Here is a 21,895-nt window from a genome sequence, read left to right as displayed (position 1 = left end):
CAATTGCTATGAGTTTAAGTACTGCTTACAAGCTAAAAGTGGTCTTTACTGTATCTGCGAGTTCAAGCTCACTCTATTTGAAAGGGAGAGGATGTGCAGGCCATGCAGTAGGCCTTGGACGTCACGTATAAGCCTAGTCTATTTTGAATGCAAGAGTCTTCTCCTCCTGCCTGACTGGGCTGTCCTCTCCCACACTCCTCCCCTCCGCCCCTCTCTTCCGGCAGGGAGCCGCTTGTCTTTCGTCACCAGGGCTCCGTAACCTGACCTGGCGAATGTCAGCTGAGGCTCCCGTCCGCCTGGAAGGAAGATAGCGGGTCAGACTACAAAAACATTCCCACACCTCCACGTCTCGCATCGAGCTCAGGACACCCCTGAAGCTTTGCCCTGGCAGTGTCGGTGAGGAGCTATTCAAGCCAGCCTTCAGTTTGCGGGCTTAATAACTTAGACCACCGAAGACCTCACAATCTAAGCCAGTTCGTTTTCCACCTAAGCTAAGACTGTTTAAAATCATCAATCCTCGTGAAAGTGTTGCCCTTAAACCGACTGAGCTGCAATGTAAAACTTGACTTGCTCCATGTGCATGCCTCTTTTCAGAGGTGATGGAGAACACTTTTTAGAACTGGCATCTATTCACTCAAACCCACATGTCATTTGTAGCCCACATACTGTCCTAAGGCAATTAGCCCACTAATCACCAGAAAAGGAAAGTACCCAACCCTAGAGGATAAAACAGCAAGTGTTGTTTACAGTCTGAAATTATACATGCCGTGTTTAAAGAGCATGAAGGTCTACTGTACAGTTCTGGGTAAGCTTTAACTTTCATCTCTACTTACTTTATTAACAATGGGGACAAAAATCAGCCATTCATATATAATGTTAATAAGTTAATATCAGCAACGGGACACTGCTATTTACATGAAAGGCAAACGTCAACCACTGTTCATTCTAATGGATAACAGATCACCTCGCCTTGTTTCACGGCTTCAGGATTTCTGCTTTAAGGAAGAAGTCTTGCGTCAACCTGCTAAAACACACCAATATCTAAAATGCTGATGCAATGGAATTCAAATCCACTTTATGTTACACTTCTTCCTCCGAGTAATTACAAATTGTGCTCTGGAAATCATATTTTGGGCAGCATAGTGACATTGCTGCCTCACAGCACCGGAGCCCTGGGTTACAAACTCCTTGCAAATAGCAAGGAATGTTCCTCCAGTGTTCATGTGGGTTTACTCCAGGTGCTCCAGTCTCCTACCATTGTCCAAAAACATACTAGAAGTTAATGGGCTATCGGGAAAACCGGCGAGTGTGCGTGTCTGTGTCAGTGTGTGTGCCCCGTGATGGACTGGCGTCCTGTCCAGGGTGTATCCTGCCTTGCTCCCATTGCTTGCTGCGATAAGACTCCAGCTCCCCCATAACCCTGTACTGGATAAAGTGGATAGAAAATGGATGAATGGGTGAATTATTCATTTCAATTAAGTGCATTTTCTGTTAAACTACTATATTATATATGTATACACCATATATGCTTACATTTCCAGATCAAATATTTGTTAACAGTGATTTTTATTATTTAAAAGTTAAATAAACATTTATTCTTGCTACATTAGTATTTAAGTAGTGGTTTGGAACAATTTCAGATTCTAGTTTCAATGACAAATTAAGGTCACCTTTAAAGATGTACATTTCAATGACTGGTGCCAAAAATAAATCATAAAAGCACAAAGGAGAATTCTTTAACAATATGCTCCTATATTAAAAAAAATCACTGTTTACTTTCCAGTGCTGCTTAAGGCATCTCCTAGAAATAACACACCCTCTTCAAAAGGAGTGAAATTTAAACATGAAATGATCTTTGGGTCAAAACCAAAATGTGGGAAACATGTTTAACACATACATTCCACGTTACTTACTTTAGAGGTAAAACGCAGGACTTCAGCAGAGAATTCTGAAAACCCTGACAGAACCTCTCCATTCTTTCTCTCGGAACAGTAACTCAAGGGAGCTCTTGCCAAAACAAATTGAAATACATCCTCCAGATAACACAGTTATCAGTAACAAAAACAGTCAGACCACAGTCTTTAACATAATCAGTTACTACTGCTGCAGCATTTGTAAAGGGGTACAAAACTAAGAATAAACTTGTACTTTCCAAATACCGTATATAATGTACTGTAGTTGTGCTTTGTCAAGGTTTTTTGTTTTGCAAGAATGGAAAAAGAAGAAATTCTACATTTTGGAAGACACACAAAATCATATTCTTTATTTGATTAGAACAAAACAGCTAGAAGGAGAAACATCCTTTCTTGGGAGTGAAATTTGAAGGAATACACATCAGAAACTAGGCGTAAATGCAATGTTACTTAACTCTAGACTGTAACACGGATACAAATGTAACTTCTTAGTTTTACAAGAGAGTTTAAAACACCCAACACACTGTTTAAGTACAATTAGACGATCTCTGCCTTCTGAGCTTTCAGTATTTCACTGCAGATGTCTCCACACGGATTCACAAAGCAAAGTCAAACAAGCTAGCCTACACATTTCTCAGACAACCATACCTTTGTCTATGACATCTGAAATCCCCCAGTTTCAATCCAAACAGCTTGACATTGTGATGCCCTTAAGAATTCACTCATCTCTAAAAGCCACTGCAAATCAAACCCACTGCTGCAGAGCTCATCATCACAAACGCTTTTCAAATAATTTCAATGTGCAACTTTACATTTTGGTATTGAAAATGATTGTGCATAATTACTCTTCCCAAAGTCATCATATCGTTTGTTTATTAAAACAGCACTAACATACTAAAATGCCTGCGGAGCAGTTTTATACACTGTGGAAATGTGGTAGCACATTGATCTTTCACATTTGTTTTTTATTGTATGTAGGTAATTATTTTTTCCATTGTTTTTATGTGCTGCAGACACATTGGTAAAACAAATCCAGCTGTAATCTTTGAACCCTGGGCTTAATATGGGTTACTAACAGTTCCTAAAATCAGTGTTCTTCACCCCTGTTTTAAAGACCCACATGCAATATCATACATTCCTTAAATAAAGGACTGTCAGTCTAAACGGGGACATCTGGCTCACAAAATTATGAGAGGTAGAGTCGAATCTAGTATTTCCAAACTCCAAAGCACAAAGGTATTAAATCTAAGCACTCACAAAATGTTTATTAGAGAATTCTGCTTTAAGAGTCTTAAAAAGGTAAAAAATACTGCAATGTGAAAAAATGACAAATGACACTTCAGGACTTAAGTCTAACAGAGTTGTAGCCAGCACCCTACCGGGCAAACAATAAGAGTTGACTTCCTGACCTCTAGCGCAGGGTTTCTGAAGGCAAACAATAGGACCCTTATTTAGTGTTACCCATTCCCCAGAAATACCACCACAGGGTCCCGACTCTATGATTTACTGTCAACACTGTTGGATGCTTAAGAATTGTAGTTTCAGAGTTGAGGGCCCAATTCAAAATGATAAAGGCTTACACAGAGGCGACTACAGCAGCTTTATTAAACTGCTGAACTGGGAATGTAGCGTATTTCGCATTACCGTCTCAGGGGTACCTTTCACCTTGTCTCAGATGAATTACCTTTTTAATGTATTTCATCAAAAACATGAAAACTGAAGCACAGTTCAGGAGCGGTGCTGATAAGGGGTGGCACTGAACAGTGAAACACAAACCTGAGGACACAAATGGTCCTGCTTTACCCAGATGACGTTGGGAGTATGAAGACAGGCTACCCAGGCATATTGTTGAACCCTGTATTCTTTCAAGAAGTAACTGGATTAGACTCTTGGATCAATTATCCACTAAATGGGGTGGATGGGCCAGATGGTTCCTGCGATTTGTAACCTTTGTTCTTTTGAGGCTGCTTGTAGTTTTGGTTACTTTAAGAACATTGTTAGATGATGGTCAGCCTTGGGCACCTTGCACAATGTGCAAGTGGGCAAACAGACACAATATGAAACTCAGGGAAGGTGTGATTCCATGGACTTTGGAAACAGCAGAGCCCAAGGAAGCCCCCAGGATAATCACAACACTGCAGAGCTGCTCATTTTGTGCTTCCACCACAAACGAACATCTGTCAAAACATTTCTGAAGGGTGGGTTTCATCTTGCGAATTTTCCCAGTGATAGATCTCCAATAATGGCTTAGTAAAGTCAGCTAATTAATTTGGTCTGCCTTTTAATATGAAGCCACTATTGATGAAAAAAAATCAGCTTATTGGCAGCACTCTTCACTGTTTCCATACGGAGTTCAACACTGGAACGTCACCTGAGACCACCACAATTTTCCTTGGTAAACTAGATACACTAATATTTGTTAATTCATTTTTTGAAGGAATAAGATCACGGGTTTTTTTAAAAAGCCTATTGAAAAGTACTGCTCAAATGTTTCCCCATCAAGAAACCCTGAATAATAACCAATGGGTAATTCAATTTACTTAGTACCTATCTTTGGAAAGAAGCTATGAGCTACAGAATTCTCAGTGAAGCAAGCACAAAAAAAAGACAACTAGGCAGAAGACAAACACTCTTTTGTGTGCTGATTATGCAATGGTATCGGATGACGTGGGATCTTCTGCAACTGCTTATTTTCTTTAATTAATTTTTACTCTATACTGGAGTCCCATCCAGGGTGCGCTCCCACCATGTGTCCTGCAATTTCAGAATGGGCTGTAGGTCACAGTGACACTCAGCGGGAGCAAGAGGCTTCCAGATTGATGATGGATGAAACTTTTGCTCTGGCTATTGCTCCTGACCACATCTCTTTAGTAAAAAGAGAGGACTGTAATCTCCATGGAACGTTCTGCTAAAGTTAATGGGAAAATAATTGCCATAAGTTAATAAAGCACAAGTATTGCAAAGCTCTAGGGACACTAAAGACTAATGCTGCCCCAAGGAGAAATGATTTATATTCTTCTTGACAAAGTCAAAGCTAAATACCCTCAGCAATATATGTCTATTACGCAAAACAAAAAGGACTTTGTTCATCCATTTCTGCAGCTTTCGGACAACCTATTAGGCTTTTTCTTGAAAACTGTAGCAGTCTTTGTCACTAAAATTCCCTCCCATTCAGTGCCGTGAATTTGACATTCTGAAACGCATTCTGCATTCTGATCAAATCTGACATCACCACCCAACAATAGATGAAAAAACCCAGTTAGACGCGTCTCAGCAAAATATGAAAGAAAAAGGTTTCTGAGCCGCAAACCCCTAAAGAGCATAGAAGGCGTTTTGTTTTGTTCCTCTGATTAACCAGGGGATCTTGATGGCCATCTCAAAAGCATACCTCTTAATCAGTCGAATGTTCACATTATCAGGATTTCTTGTAACCTTTTCAAACGCAATTGCTGGTCCAGAGTTTGGGCTTGTTATCAAATCAAGAACAAGATTCCATGATGGCTGCAAGCTATGCAGGATTTACCTGCTGCATCCACACACGCGCAGTCTTGCCAGAGAAAGCAGAAGCTGAGCTGAAGCTATCTTGCAGCTAAGGGAAGTGCAATGATTGTTGTATCAGCAAACTCAAAGGAAGGCTGATATTCCTGCACAAAACACAAAACAGCTGGCAGGAAACCCTTTGATTTCCTTTTTAAGGAAGTTTCGTCAATGTGCCTGCCCTGCTTCATTCTCTGCTTCATTCTCTATTAAGCCCTGCTGCTTTGTCACAACCCTGTCAGGAAGGTTCAGAAGAGGGCAATATTATTATATTGGCTATGAAGTCTGCTGGAACATTGTGCTGGGGTCCTGTTCGCCTCTATGATAACAACTCTAAATTGCGTTGTGCTATTTCACTGTGTTCTAAACATCAGCAGTTTAAAGTGACTGCAGAGTATCAGTTCTGTAATATCTAGATCAGCTCCAGCATTAATCCACCTCAGCTCTCCATGATTCATGTACTATAACCGTCTGTGGACGTATGAAGTAACTACTGTTTAGGTCAAAGCTCTTCTCAACTGGCGACAGACATGTTCGTTCCACAGATATGTTACCCATTGAACTGGTCAAAGGAGACAATCAATACTGCAAACTGCAGTAATAAATGACAAAAGTTACTTGCTGGCCAGTAAAAGCAAAAGCAAAGACCAAGTGCTGTGCAAAGGACAGTATTTCAGAGATGAATGGCAAAGTCGTGTTGAATCAGAGCAGACAAAATGCCCAGCCATTCTCTTTAAGTTTGTCACTAGCACAGCCTTCTGTGTGAGCAACTCATTCTGCAGAAATGGAGCTGATAAGACTATCACATATATTGTAACTATATTTCCTCACCATGGGAAAAACTGATCAAGGGGTATAGCTGCGGCAAAACCGTGGCGCTTAAACACATTAAGTGCAGCTTGGATGTAAAGCTGGATTTGAGTTTCTATTGCTATGCATTCTGTCATATGGGGTTATTATTCCATCATTCAAAAGGAATCAGAGGCACAGGAATGCAATCACAGTTGCACAATTGCCCCTTGTGGCTGGGGCACTGATGAACTACCGTATTCCAATGTGGATATGCTGGGTCTCCTGGAGGCAGCCAAGATGCCCTGTCTTGTTCCTGGGAGTAACATGGTTCCCATTTGCCATGACCCTAGTGGGGTCTGCAATAACAAAATGGCAGTTTCAGATGAATTTACCACCTTTCGCCAGCTTAGGTGTTGACACTGCAGCTGAGAAACATTAAGGGCACAAAACAGATGGCCAGTGGTGAGGTACTGCTAGTCAGCAACATTTGGCCCCAGACAGAGCCTGTTAGGATGACTGCACAAAAACATCAGACTTGCTACAACTTTCTTTGGTCATAAAAAAAAACAGCAGTTGTCTACACCGTGGCTTTTACCATTGTTTTAAGATAAAATGGAAGAGTATTGCTAATGAAAGGTAAATCAGTAAAAATGAGCTTCGGGACCCTCAGGGAAAGTGTTGGTGCAGCATGGTCCCTCCCATAGGGACACCAGGAAACTTCCAGCTGAGCCAGGTCAAAGGTCAGGAGATATCCATTAGTGCAGAGTACTGTGGCAATGTCAAAGAAGCCAAGAAACAAGAGCTTTTTCCACAAAATCCATTCAGGGAATGTTTAAAGTTGAAAACGTCAGTCAGGCAATAAGAAATAATACAGAAATATTCATTTTATAATAATAATAATTATTGACCATTTTGTTTCTGAATTTTTAGAACAACTACATGCATAACATCTGTAAATTCGAAAAACAATCATTCTACTAGATCTTATTGGCAAAAGCAAGAATCATTACAATACAGAATATTTATCCCGTTTCATCCTTTTAGAGGATAGTATGTACAGTACTTGCCAGGAATCATTCACCCACTCACATAAGGTACTCACAAACCCAGGCTTAAAAACACAGATCAAAAGTTTTCTAGCTCAGCAAAGGGTGGAGCTTTTTCCAAGGGATCCCTATGAATAAAAACCCTTTGTAACTCAGTGTGGTCTTCCCTTAACAGATACTGACAAATTGTACCTAACCATGCCAAACTGTGCACGGATTTTGTTGTCTAACAAAGACTCCCTGGGACTCGTCTGACACCAACAGCCATTCATTGCTGCTTTCTCATGAGTGAAGCTGAATTTCAGCCCTCAGGAGCTGAAAGTCAAGGGGATCCCCCCCCCTCACACACAATCTTCTAAACCCCTACACCTCCTGTTTTTTTGAAAAGCAGGCCTTAATTAGCTGCACACTGTGCAAAAAAACGGTTTTTAACTTGGATTTAGCTTCTGTTCGAACCATCTTCACTTTGCAGCCAATTCACCCAGGATCTCTCTGGATATGGGTTCCAGTAGTTGAATCCTTCAGAAACTGCCCCACGACCGTTTGGGGATCATTTCACTTTCTCCCCAAAAAAGAAAGAGGCAAAATGCACCTGGAGAATGCGTGCGAATGTGATCCTTAATGCTGGCAGCAGATCACAAATCCTGCAGTCCTTTGTGAAGCTAGAGCTCCATATTTACCCTGGCAAGGCCGTCTCTGTTCCTAGACAGGACCCGGACTTCTGAGCGGGACCAGCCTGCCTCAGGATTTATTACTTTTAGAGAACTTTAGAGAAAGTGAAATGTTGAGAGGCCATTGAACCTTCTAAGTTTCACAATGGGGGACAGCCCTGCCCCCAAATTATAGAGCGGACTTACTTGAAAGTTATTTACTTTGTCAACTAGATAGGAAAAAACTAAATCTCCAAAGCCCTGACTTCTGCGTGACGGAGGGTACGTTATTCCAAATAAACCTCCTAAAGGGAGACAATCTAAACAGATTTAGGGTAAACAGTGTGCCCAGTGTCACTACCATCAATCTGTTTTGGTTAAAAAAAAAGCTGGGAATTAAAATGAGGAATAAGGGAGGTGGGGTGTGAAAGACATTCATGGACACTGCTGAGGTACACTTCTAGGGCCCAGAGTCAACACTCGCTAGAGAGGAGGTGATAGACAGCGTCCGGACAAGGCTTCCAGCAAAGGCAGCTGTTGTTCTTGTGACAAATGACATCCTTTCTTCCTCATGTCAGAGCACCTACAAGACGGGATGCCCGTCCTAATCCAGCCTTTCCAAACTATCAAGATAGAGACAGGAAAACGGAGGTCAAACCACTAGGGAACTGACTAGAAGAAGAAATGAAACGATTGCAGGAGAAACAGAATGGGACTGGACAGATCTGGAAACGGCATCAGCAGATTTGACTTCCAGCGAGCGCAAGGCAGATTCATCCGTGGAACAAACGGCCTAGAAAGCAATAATACAAATGGTTCGGCCATGCAATCCATCTACTATTTCCCTGCTTGTTCAGGCGACGTTAAAGCAAAATGGTTTAGTAAGCCAATCAGGAAAAAATATAAAAAGAAAGACCTTTAAACAGAACAGCATCCAGTTAAAAGAGTACACATTTACAAGCGTGAGTAAAAGGGTAGTGGAAAAGGCCAAGAGAAATAAATAAACTGTAATGAAGGGTAAAACAGTGTATTACGGACAATAAAGGGAAACCTCTAGATGAAAGGGAAACGGCTGATGTACAAAATGAGTAGGCCACTCAGGTGTTCAGAGTCAGTCCTGAGGCATGAAGGAAGAAATCGACATGCCTCAGGCAGATGGACAATATTCTGAATTAAACAGTTTTATCATAAAAGAGGCCGGAGTGTTTTGGGTACAAGAAGGACTTAAGGTCAACAAATCACCAGATCTTACCAACTGCACATAAGGAAACAAGATGCAGGCCACAGCTCCTTAATAAAACTCTTCCAATAGTCACGGAGGAAAGGGCCAGGACTGGACCCAGGAATTAAGACTTCTATGACATGTAAAGTTATGTTAAACAATTTGAAGTTGAAAATCTGTATGCCAGTAGGTGTCTAGGATATAGTCAAGAAAATGTAGGTCTTGTTCAAAGATCTATCGATGTAAACGAATATGAAAGAATTCGGACAAAACATACAATACAGTACATTTACATTTTCGGATGACTTGATAAACTTCCACAAAAGTGTAATGGCAAGACATTAGGGCTGCAAATGCCAAAAAATATGCTATTAATAAAATGTTTATGAATGATTCAACAAAATACAACTTCTAACCACAATCAGAACCACAGTCCTTTATTGCAGAAGGTACTGTAGCCTGTTTTGTAATACTTTATCAAGACTGATTTACACTGGTATAGTTAGTAATCTAATCATGTTTGCAGACGATAGCATCTACAAACAAAGGGTGGTGGAGTCTGGAAAAAGCTAGCCAGCCATGCTGTTGAGGCCGATACCCTCTGCTCCTTTCGAGAAACGGCTGGATAAGATATTTGGATCAACTATCACCCAGCCACCAAACTGGCCACATGGGCCAAAAGAGCCTTTTTTCTCATTTGTAATTTAGTTCTGTTAAGTTCCCATTGTCACTGTACAAATTAATGATTACATGCCAATATACAAAAAAACAAAATGTCATTATAGCTTGGTATCCAGGGGTTTACCGGAACCTACAAGTTTAGAAATAGTAGCTTGTTACACAAACATTTTCCACAGGTCAGCATGTCTTTGTGCACAAACATTCACCCAAAGGATTAGAAAAGTAAACTTTCAATAGGGCTGTCATTTGTTAATGCATCTTTTCCATTTTTCCCATCAAGCTCCTGCAAACAACATCAAGTCCATAAACCGAAATCACTTGCTCTTATAAACCATCAAGAATTCAGAGCTCAAGAATTTAAAATTAAGACTTTAGAGCGCTTTCCCAGTTTACTAAGGTTATTCAATTTGTTTCTAGTGGCAAAACGTTTTCTACTTCGTGTTACTTGAAAGGACAACCTTATGTTTTCTGAAACGTTAATGGCTGGAGACCCAATAACACCAGTGATCAATGACAAATCAAACATAGCCATGAGTTTCAGAAGTATGTCACCCTCTGATGTACTATACTAGAACAACCCCACATCTTTCCCAGAGAGAGGTTTACAGTATTAATCCCACATCTGGACTTTATTGCCCCTCCCTGGGGCAGGGCATATTCACCCAACTCCTTTTTTTTTTAGTAAAAACAAATCCAATGTCGCCGGCAGCCCACACAATGTCCACAAATCAGTATTCTCACAAAACAATGTTTTAACTCTGTGTTAGTTTCCCTGTTGACATTGGCTTATACAAAGATAATTTGCATTTATCAAACAAACCGTGCTACATCAAGCACTGTGCCCACCCCCTTCCACATTTGCAACGTGGCACAGTCGTGGAACTGGATAGGACTTAGTCACACATGGCAATACGAGCAGCACGTACGAGACACCGATAACGGACAAACAGTGTCGCTGCACCAGCTGATAAATCACAAAGCCAATCATGGTTGTCTTCAATCAGCAACATGCATTCCAGAGCTTAAGGGAGAGTCCTACACTGAAAATGAAGGAATTGAACAGAAGCCAATGAGGGGACATGGGACAAGAAACATCCTGAAAGGCAGTGACCAAGTCAGTCCACGGGACTTCTTCAGAACAAAACAAAGAAATAAATTGAAACTACATGGAAGTGCATTTAAAAATTGAGAACAGGAGAACTTCTGTATTCAAAGAGCTGTGGGAGCCGGGAACAAGCTACAGAGACATACCCTGGCTTCATTCAAGACACAGCAGGATGAGATCCCCAGACCAATTGGAGATTACCTACTGAACGGGCTCCTTGCGTTGAGAACTTTTCTTATCTCCCTGTAGTAGTTTTTAGTTCTCCGTGACCTCAGCATGTTTCCATTTGGCATTACTATTACAAAATATTTTTTTCACTAGCCCGTAACATTACCAGAAAACCAAAATTCCACAGTGTTTGGTTTTCCTTTAACTGATTAGGCAAACAAAGACATCCACCAAATTAAATAAGATGTTTGCCAGGTTTTTTTTTAAGTGGGCCCACTGCTTTAAATGCTGTCTCCTTCACTGTCCTCAGACCTGTTACCTTTATTTTCTGTTTTTCTCAACTTAAAATTAATAACCCAGTGGTAACTGACTACTCTTGCAAATGTCATAAAATAACGGTCTTACTACTGTACAATATCACTAGCATGAAGAGCTCTACTGAATGCTGAAGCAAATTCCATTCCGAGAAGCAAATATGTTCCACAACACTACAGTGGTGCAAGGCTTTCTATCCCTGATCCTGACATAATTTGGTATTCACATCTGTCATATAACTGTTGCCACCTGTTGCACATTATTCATTTTACATGACACGCTTGAAAAGTAAATAGCTTCATTCCTTGTGATTGGAAAAGAAGCTTCAAAATGTTTTCAGTACTGCTTTTGGGATTTGTTAAAATTTTCGTCCTGATCCATGAGCCACACATGGCAGCCCAGGGCATGTTTTCTTTATGCCAGATCCCGTAAATTCATTTCGTACGCAGTGGACAAGACATTGTCCATTTATGAAGGCAGTTTGGTGATTTGTCATTCCGGGAAGCTCCACTGCTTTCACAATCACCCTGACGTGGACAAACAACAGCAAGACGACCGCAACAACAGGCTTTGCTTTCCATTAGAAAGCAAAAGTGCATGTACGTCAGCCCAAAAAAGGCCACATTTTGACTTTAAAGGGTGCAATAGTATATTGGGTCTTCAATTACAATTAGTACATCATTCTTCATTATCGAACTGCCCATAAGTCAATGTTACAAAAACTGTGCCTACAGTATATCCTCTGTATTGACAGACATATACCCTGTAATTGGATGGAATACTGTTGAGGGTGCTGTTTGACAAAGATGCAATGCCTATTATAAAGCCAAATGCTAGTCTAAGAAATGAGCCCTCTCTGTGGGAGCTGTGTTTCTTACCTGCGGGCAGTCCTTGATGTAGTGTCCCTTGTTGAAACACAGGTGGCACAGGTAGTTAGGAGGAGGCCTTTTGCTGGGCTTGCGCGGCTCAGAGGAGAGAGACAGGTCGGAGAAATGGTCTGTCAGCGAGCTCAGTCCATCCACAATGTTGTTGAGGGAGCCATATGGAGAGGCACTTTTGTAGAGACTGTTATTTAAAGCCTACAATTTAAAATAAGAAAAGGATATTAAAAATCACAGAATAATAAACCTGCAGTTTAGGTCCATTAATATTATATATCTATTAAACAGACCCACTGTTTTATTGTGCCAGTAATCCAGGCCAAGCAGTATCTCAAGGTGCTAGTTGTGTAAACAAAGGCTTATCTCCTGGGTATATGGGAGTGTTTCCATTGGTTCTCACCAGAAATCAGATCCTTGATGAGGTAGACATCAAAACATGAGGTTTCCTGGACATGTCTCACAGTAAACATAATAACGCAAGCAGAGTTACTGAGGTGGAATCCTGCACTCCCTTAAGAAAGCTAACATTACTTTTCCTTCGCAGTAGGATTAGATATGTCACAATTTTTGCTGAAATCTAGGAGAAAGCATTCTAGAAGCTGACGGGAGAGTGTTTTCTCTTAATCGTATCTCCCTTGAGGTGTGGTGTACAAGTGCCATTACTACCCTGAACATCTTGCCTCTGTTAGAGACGAAATATGGAGCGTCTTGCCCTTAGTGAACTCCTACACCAAAATAAGGGGCTTGTGTTGAGCTGGTGTCTGTTTTTGGCATGAGGGCCATGGTGGCCTGTGGCCAGAAGGGAAAAGCCAACATGAGTAAAAACCATTGAATGTAAACATGGAAGGAGCATCATACAGCCCGAGTCTGCAAAACAGACACTTGCTTATATTTTCTAGACTTCAGCTGGATTGCATTTCCAAATAACACGTTAATTGCAACATCTCTTCCATGCACGTCACCCTCGTGTGTTGTTCGGTGTTGCTGTGTTTGGGCTATTATGTCCTCTGGAGCACTGTGCACAGTCATTAGCGTGGATTAGAAGAGAGCACCTCACACACGTTCTGTTTCCCGAAACATGTTCCGGTTTGCCACTCGCTCAAGACAGTTCCTGCCTGTTCGAACACACGGAGTCCATCTTGGGATCCTCCTCTCTCTGTGGTCACAGTGTGTAGGATTATCTGTCACATGTCCAGGGTAGCCTATATGGCATGACGCCACTTCATTTAAGGAAAATCAAATATTGCAATAAATCTGAAAAGCTTAACTTCTGTACAGATATAGCCAGATGTCATGCAACCTGATGCTGCCATCCTTAAACTCATTGCTAGGACAACTAAAGCAGCATTAAAAAAAAACTACAACTTTTGGAGGCCCACTCTTCCAGGACCAGACTGGAATAAGGCGCTATAGTTTCTCTGTCCAACTCAGCATGTAATCTTAATCGTGCACCACTTTTAAGAGACCCAGAGAGACACCAGCCCTCCTCTAACAGGATAGGATAACCCCCAACCGAATCTATGATAAGTTAAAAACTTAAAACAAAAATGTAACATTCTTCTTTTCCTCCTGAATTTCAGCTCCTTCCTCATCAATTTTCATCTGCGATGCACTTTCTCCAGAGAGCAGGAAAATCCTTCTCATTTCCTATACTCTTGGGACCATTCAGAATATCCTTCCAATGCATACTTCCTTTAGATTTCCTAGAAACACAGCATCTTATGAAAGAGAGATGAAAAAATAATCTGCTGTAATCTAAATAGTAATCTGTTGTGCAGTGATCAAACCTGGAAGAACTGAGTAATTCAGAACGTCCACCACGTACTGCAATATTCTTTATGCAATGCACAAATTCATAACCATAAAACAGTTTTAGAGGAATTCAATACAAGCACAGATATCCTGAACTTACATGTTAGTCTATTTATTCCAAAACCATACAATGAAATGCTGCCAGTTGATAAAAAGTACTTAATTATATTTTCCTGCAAATTGTGAATCAGTGCAACACTCAGTGGCTAGTAAGCCTTCATCTTAATGCAGCCAATGAGAAAACAAAAAAATACCAACTAATACTGACTACATATTAAAATCTTTACAATGTCAGTGTTAAAAATTAACTAAAAGATTATGCAAGCAAAGGACATCAGAGATTGAATGTGAAATATATGCACATTTCAAATGGAAGCTTTTATGTGTGTTTTATCCTAGGTAAACAATGGACTAACAGAAGTACAAAAAAAGAAAAAACAACTAAAGCTGACAATTCCTTAGATAGAGGAGGGTATAACTGGGCACCATATTTCAGTAAATAGACATCATATACTCTACTGAAAGAATCAGATGGACCTTAGTGAACTCTTCCATTCAGAGTATAAAAATCAGCAGGGGGTTCCGTGGCCTTGCTTTCCCAAACAGATGCTCACTGACACCAGAACGCTGTTCTAACACATAGGCACTATAAGAGGACACAAGGAGGGCTATTCACTGCACAAATTACTTCTGTGTATCCCAATAGGAGCTCTCTTTCCTACTGTCCCAAGCCACTGTTCGGCTTAGCATTTTTTTAAACTGCCACTGCCCTCTCTTTCCTGGTCCATAGACACATACATCAGAGCTCAGGATACGAAGAAGGTGCAAACGAAGGGTTAAACTCTCCACCTCAGGATAGGCTGTGGTCAATAAAACTGGGAGGTCAGATGTTTCTGTCTGCTTTGAGTTTACCCAGGGATGTGTATACTTGTTTCAAGCTTTTACTGGAAACAAAACTCTGAATAATTTTTCTTTCTCTGCAGATCAAGACTAAACAACCAAGAAGAGCAAGCAGGAAAGCTGATACTCGCACAGAAGGCCAACAGAGAATCGAAACAAACCAAACTATAACTGGAGTGTCCAGATAGCTGCTTATACAAAACAAAGACGGTTGACGATATTAGAAGAAAATATTGTCTTTGATTCGTTGTGTCTAAATGTCTACTTGTATCCATTACATTTCTACTGAAAGTGTTTTTTCCCCTATAAATAAATGTAGGCCTAATATTTCATATTCACATGAGCCCCGTATATAACATTTTGCATTGCTAAGAAAAAACGTACTGCCAATTTCTAGCTAGGAAATCTGAACTTAGTAGAATGTGCCATTTGTTTTGCAACAGTATTTTAATTGGAAACATGCTTGGATAAAGACATGTCCCTCTACAAAGGAACGCTTTCCGCTACTAAGCATTATACTTTATTATACTAGTAGTTCTTCAACTTCAATCTCTCTTGCTCTCCATAGGTCTATCTTGCATTTCAAAAAATATATTTAGGGCAACAATTGTCTGATTCACCCTAACACCTTGAAAAATTATTTTACTTACTTGATATAAACTATACTTAATATAGCATGAAAACGGAAACATAGAGGAAATGAAATACATTAATGCTGGAAGAGCAGTTTTGTAGGAAACTGATACAAGTGTAACTAAACACTTCTAAACTAAACGTTTCTGCTGTCTCTATGTTCATCACATTGTGCAGGCTAACATGGCGCAGTTTTGGAAAAGCATAACATCTGATAGTGGCGATGTCCACATAAGCAGACTAAAAACTTTAAATAAATAATAAATAACATTCCTGTAAGCAGCCCAAGTGAATTTGTCTTGGGATCATTTCTTGAAAAAATGTTTTAACTGGATAGGAGCTTACAGAACATCTGTTCATCGTCCACCACCTTTCAAATCAGAAGAACCCAAGATGTATTACGGTTTTTCAATCTGGATTTTAGTTTTCACTTTTAACTGGGTCCTTCACCTGCAGTTTCACATTTTCCATCAACACATCTCTATGGAAACCTGGTTCTCACGCTGGACTTTTTTTCAATCTTGGCCTGACTGCTGACAGGACTTGCCTCTCAGGCTATTTCTTGAAACCTTGTTTATTTCGGAAATCATGTCAGGGACGTGCCAGCTATCAGTTTAAGGCTAAACTCTAACTAGCAGGGTAACTAATTTCTCGGAACAGCTTTGACAGTTTCTTGAGCCAAAGACCAACAACACACTAAAAATTAAAATAAGAATGTCATATCCAAAGAGATCAACAGTTGGCCCAGGCAGTATTTTTTATAATCCCACATGGAGATTCTCTAACAGTGTTACATTTAGGGGAGAATTAGATCATGCAATTCTTTAGCCTTCATCTCACACCAAATGCATTTTACTCCTCTGATTCTGGCACAGGTACTGTACTTGGCATGACCATTGTAAAAGACTAGTTATGTCCTTTTTTACAACTACAGACTGCATATGTATCCTTTCATTATTCACATATCTAGCTGCCAAAACGTATTCCATTACATTAAAGTCTACTTTTTTATAGTCAATAGTCCATATTACCCTTCTAGTGCTTTATTATTGTATATCATTACATGAACTCCTACAGGACAGTACATATATTGATAATTCTATGTGTGCCTTATTGTAAGAACTAAAGAAGAACGTCACTAAAACCATTTATGGCAGTTCAGTTATCAAGCAAGCATTTTTCAAAATGTGTATTTACAGAGCAAACTTTTGTGTAGTGTCGTAGCTGCACTTTTAATTAAAAAAATGGAAAATGCATATACAGTATGTGTTTACAACAGACACTAAGCCATATCAACATTACTTCTGACTGGCTTGCTTCAAAATAAATGCTTAAATAAAATGTAAATTCTGACACGCTGTAAGGAGAACTTTATTACATATTAAAATGATTGATTTCAGGAAGTGTAAGGTGCCGGAGCCAAACAAAGACTTAACCACTGAAAGGTGAAACCTAAGGAGACATCATTCAAGGCAGGAGGACAGATCAGGGCTCTGGAGTCCGGAGGATGTGGGTTCAAATCCCAGCTGGGATGTTGTCATTGTAACTTTGAGCCAGGTGTGTCACTCAGCCTGCTTTTGAAAGGGAACTCACAGGGTTACCGTTTCAATGTATTGTATCGCCATTGAAGTGATAGCGACTGTAGGCTTATGTGAGAAGTGAGAAGTGTACCCAAACCTATGCTGGGAAATATAAGCTTACATGTTTTTTTACACACAGAAACAGAAACCAGTGTTTTAATGAATTTAGTCTTTTTTTTTTTGCTGCTCACGTTATGTGAAATCCAGGAGTTGTCATGTGTGGAAGGAACCAAGTAATAAAAATCGAAAGCTATCGGGAACGAACAAAATCAAATAAATGCAATGGAAAATATTAGGAATTAAGTAAGGTGTCAAGTAATAATACAGGAGATTATTTCTGGCAATCCCTCTCGTTATTTTCAACTTCACCATGATTTGATTTACAACAGCTACACAAGGCATATTACGATACAGTCGAAACCTTTTTAAAAAATCAGTTGCAGATTCCTTTAATTATTTAGTTCTGCATTTGGATTATAGTAATTGTCAACATTTCATTACGTTGTCAGAAAAATCGTAGTACATAACCTCAAGGTATAAAATAACTTCAAGGCGGTCGTTGAATTACTGTAACCATTCTTTTTCACAATACAACACTAGGATTTGGTGTAGCAAAACAGTTCAAAATGAATATTAAAAGTATCAAAACGTTAATGAAAGTCACACATAATGCATATAAAATTATCCGTCCTGACTTGTGTCGTGTCTTACTTGAGGAAGACTAGACCAAATACAGCCGAGCGGTAGGCATCTAATCTGCATGCAGACCAGAGCTGCAGACACGTCCGTGCCAAGTGCACGGTGGAAACGACACCCTTTTTTTTCTTCCCCGTTACACCCTGCATAGTATATTTAAACCCGCTTTGTTTGCAGCTACCGAAGGTTGCCCCACCGCAGACGAAACCTCTCCAGCGTGCCGAAGCGTCTCGGCCTAAACCGGGGGCTTCTATCGGAGAATGGGCAGCCGAGCTGTCGCGCAGCCGGCGTCTGCCCGAGCTGCTCGCTGACCACAGCACAGCGACCTCCTCACCGTGTCATTACGACCATTTATTCCAACAGCTGTGGGGTGTTTATCCACGAGCACGGACCGTTTTCCTGTCACACCTACAGGACATGCATTAGCGTACAAAGGGGGAGCTTCGATTAAAATACATCTATAATGAGCGCACACTTCTAGCACAGTAGTTACATTGTCTGAAACGCTTAAGTGAAAAGTTCGGCAATCTCGCTGCTGTCAGCTGAGTTCATCCACGAATCCAACATTTTCACGAACGATTCACTGAGGTCAGTTGAATTCTTAAGAAAATAAAATCGTCACCATAAGGCTCACTATAACTTCCACATTAAACAAAATGTAAACTGAGACCAGTTTTCTTTTAAACAACAAATAAGACGGCCTTTTGTAATATTCTGGGAATTCTACCGCTGCTTTTGAACTAAGAGCATCTTTTGTTGACTTTTGTTATTCTTGTCAAAACTTAAACTCCTCCAGCAAACACGACAGGGTCACGATTCGTTGAGAAATCTGGGATGCTATAACTTTCCGTTTCACATCATGGCGGGTTTCTATCTTAGAAAAGGCTACAGAGCCGTGCGCCTGTCCTTTCTCCCCCAAACAGATTTATTTGTACAGAGGTATGAGAGTAAACACAACGTGGCATTTAACCTATATTCCGGGTGTAGCGGACCAGGCGGCACTACAAATGCGTACACGGGCAAAAGCAGTGAAAAAGAATCACCCAAACTCTCTAACCTCACTCCTTTGAAGCTGAAAGAAGTTGTTGAGATAGTTGGAATTGAGAGAAGAGCTCAGGTCTGCAGCAGGCTTGGTGTAGTTCAGATCCGGGTGGGAAGAATTGGGTTCTGGTCTGAAAGCGTCAAAGGCACTGGTCTGGTGAGTGTCTTGCAAAGACAGGTAGACCCAGTTCAGAAGCTGGGCAGGCTGGTACACAGAGGCACTGGTGTCTATGGCAGACAGCAAGCTCATCTTTGAAAAAAAAGAAGGGTTTACTCGGTCCTCCACCGTTTTGTTCAAACAAATCACACCTCCTTTATCTGCTTTGTAATTTCACTGATTTCTTTTTTCCCACCCCCGTCTGTTCTCTTTGCCTTCCCAGGCCAGCGCTGCTCCCTCCGGGTTGTTGCCCAGCGATCTTTCCCTTCAGCTGGGATCTTAGTCCCGAAAGTCACGGTTGCGCAAAAGCCATCGCGGAAAAAAGTTGTTACTTAAAAAAAAAAAGTTTGCTTCAGCCTGGACTCCGCTATCTCCCTTTATTTGCGCAGGAGCCGCAAGCGGCTTGATGAATATTTGGGAGAAACTCGGCTGTGTCATCAGCCAAGTAAGCCAATAGCGATACCCGCTTTCTATGTATTTGCATATCTCTTCATGCCCAGCCAAGATAATTGGATGGCCTGTTGAATATTAATATCACTTCTGTCCGATGTGGACCGGGAAACCGATTGGTTCAACTGGTGAATATTTGTCGAAACAGCTGAGCGAGGCTGTAGCAATGACTGCCGCAACAGCAGAGTAAAGGAAGCTGTTTTGAGAGTTCGCAGGAAAAGCGCATATTCGGGTTGAAGCGCGATCCTCTCTCGGGCATTTCGTATCTGTGCAATAGCTATTTTATGAATCCCCTCTTTATGTGGTTTGAAAGACGTAATTGAAACTCATTTTAACAGCACTTACACTTCAAGATACAATGCCTGCAATAGATTTTTCAATATGTCTTATCGATGTGGATGTAATGAGTTTCTTTTAAGAAGTGCACATCCTAACCACAAATATAAATATCTTTGAGTGGTGAGTAAGCGATACCCCAGGTATTAGGAAGTTACACCACAAAATTAAAAAGCTTAACATAGCGGTCTCAGGAATTCGCTTTATTGACAATTCCACCTTTCACGTAACTAATATCAAATTTAAAAAATATGCATTCGATTCACAGACATATATTCACATACATGCCCAGACGTGTGTGATTTTTTTAAAATTGAAATTGTGGTTTCAATAAAATTGTGGAATTGAAATTGTGAAGTGATCCGGATGCGTTGGATTTTATAATGGACCGATCCTGGGATAAACTGTTGCTGAAAAGGGAACTGTCTGCTCATGTTGTCTTGTACCGTTCTGTGAAACCTTGCAACATCAAGCTACAGATTATTTACCTGATCGCACTCGCTCGGGGGCTCGTGTGACCCCAGGTAACATACCGCTTAGCATCTCTGTGAGGAATCGTGGAGGATGGAGGAATATTAAGGATTCTATTGAGAATTAAGCGGGGGGGCAGCTTGTGGTCTTAAGAAACCCGAGAAAGCGTGGAGATCTGCCAGGTGTCGCCTGTGACATGAGGTGCCGTGTCTCGTGAATTCCATTGATCAGCCCCACGGAGAGGTGTAAACAAACGGCTTTGTTTATTCAGCGACAGAGGTGAGGTTCCCAGGCTTTTAACTCAGTTCAGTCATCAATGCCGGCTTCGCATTCTCTCATTTCCCAGGGAGAATGCGGTCCTTACGGATTCTTTATGCTTCTAATTACAGCCATGAGCCTTAATGGGGATCACTAACGAGTCTGGTCTTTGCCAATTCCGAGTTCTGTTAGAATGCATTAAGGGCTTTTTGAGGAGTTTTAAAATATAACTTGTCACTGCATTGAGGCTACAGGGAAATGTAGCCATGAGAACACTTCTCTGAACTAAAGCACTTTTTTTCATACTATCATTAACTGTATTTCCCCCCCCAAAAATCAATGCTCTGCAGTTTCACATGTCCGATCTTAAAATGTTGAAATACGTGTTTCAGATGTGTTTGGGTGTCTTAAGAGCTTTGGCAATGTTCCTTCTAGCCTGCCACCATTTACTATAATGTTTCCTGCACAAATCCTAACAAAACATAATAAACATCTTGTACCACATACAAGGATAATCCACTGTCACAGCCAGTGACAGAATTCTGTCTCTGCAATCCATTGAAGATGTGTGAAATGAGTGGATTGCTTGATAGTTCTTGAAAATGTTGTAAATAGTGCACTTGTTTGGTCCAACACCCCTTGATAATAATAATAATAATAATAATAATAATAATAATAATAATAATAATAATAAACTTTATTTTATATAGTGGCTTTAAAGGTGGCTTCTCAAAGTGCTTAACAGAATGAGAACAACAATAAATAAAAAGAATACACAAGATAAAACACAATTACAATATACAGAGGAGACCGTGGATGGTGGTACTACGAAACGCAGAAGGGTGAAGAATGGAACCAGTTAGAAAAAGGTTTTGAGTCTGGATTTGAAGGAGTTTAGAGAAGGTGACTCTCTGTTATCTTTGGGCAGAGAGTTCCAGAACTTAGGGGCATAACAGGAGAAGGCCCTGTCACCCATACAATGTAGACGGGCTTGGGGGACAGTAAGGAGACCAGAATTAGAAGAGCAAAGGTTGCGAGGTGGGAAGTAGGGTGATAGTAGCTCAGACAGGTACTGAGGTGCCAAGCCATGCAGAGCCTTATAGGTCTGCATGAGGATTTTAAAGTCCACACAGAATTTGACAGGAAGCCAGTGCAAGGACTCCAGGATAGGAGTAATGTGATCACTTGCACTAGACCTGGTCAGGATCCTGGCTGCTGAATTTTGGACATACTGCAGTTTGTTCAAAGTAG

General features: G+C 40.7%; 1 protein-coding gene across 1 annotated transcript in view; it reads right to left on the bottom strand.

Moving 5' to 3' along the window:
* Positions 1 to 19,534, bottom strand: part of zcchc24 (zinc finger, CCHC domain containing 24) — a 53,427-nt gene extending 33,893 nt beyond the window's left edge. Inside the window, exons 1-2 of the mRNA XM_006630265.3 lie at positions 18,989 to 19,534; positions 12,308 to 12,508 (exon numbers count right to left, since the gene is read on the bottom strand). Of these exons, the coding sequence (XP_006630328.1) occupies positions 12,308 to 12,508; positions 18,989 to 19,222 (435 nt within the window). The 5' untranslated portion in view covers positions 19,223 to 19,534. The remainder of the gene's footprint in view (positions 1 to 12,307; positions 12,509 to 18,988) is intronic.
* Between the last annotated feature and the right edge of the window lie 2,361 nt (positions 19,535 to 21,895).

The sequence above is a fragment of the Lepisosteus oculatus genome, chromosome 4 (assembly GCF_040954835.1).
Source record: "Lepisosteus oculatus isolate fLepOcu1 chromosome 4, fLepOcu1.hap2, whole genome shotgun sequence".
Taxonomy (NCBI): domain Eukaryota; kingdom Metazoa; phylum Chordata; class Actinopteri; order Semionotiformes; family Lepisosteidae; genus Lepisosteus; species Lepisosteus oculatus.
Note: the sequence above shows the minus strand (reverse complement) of the source record. Positions and strands in the feature narration are given on the sequence as shown.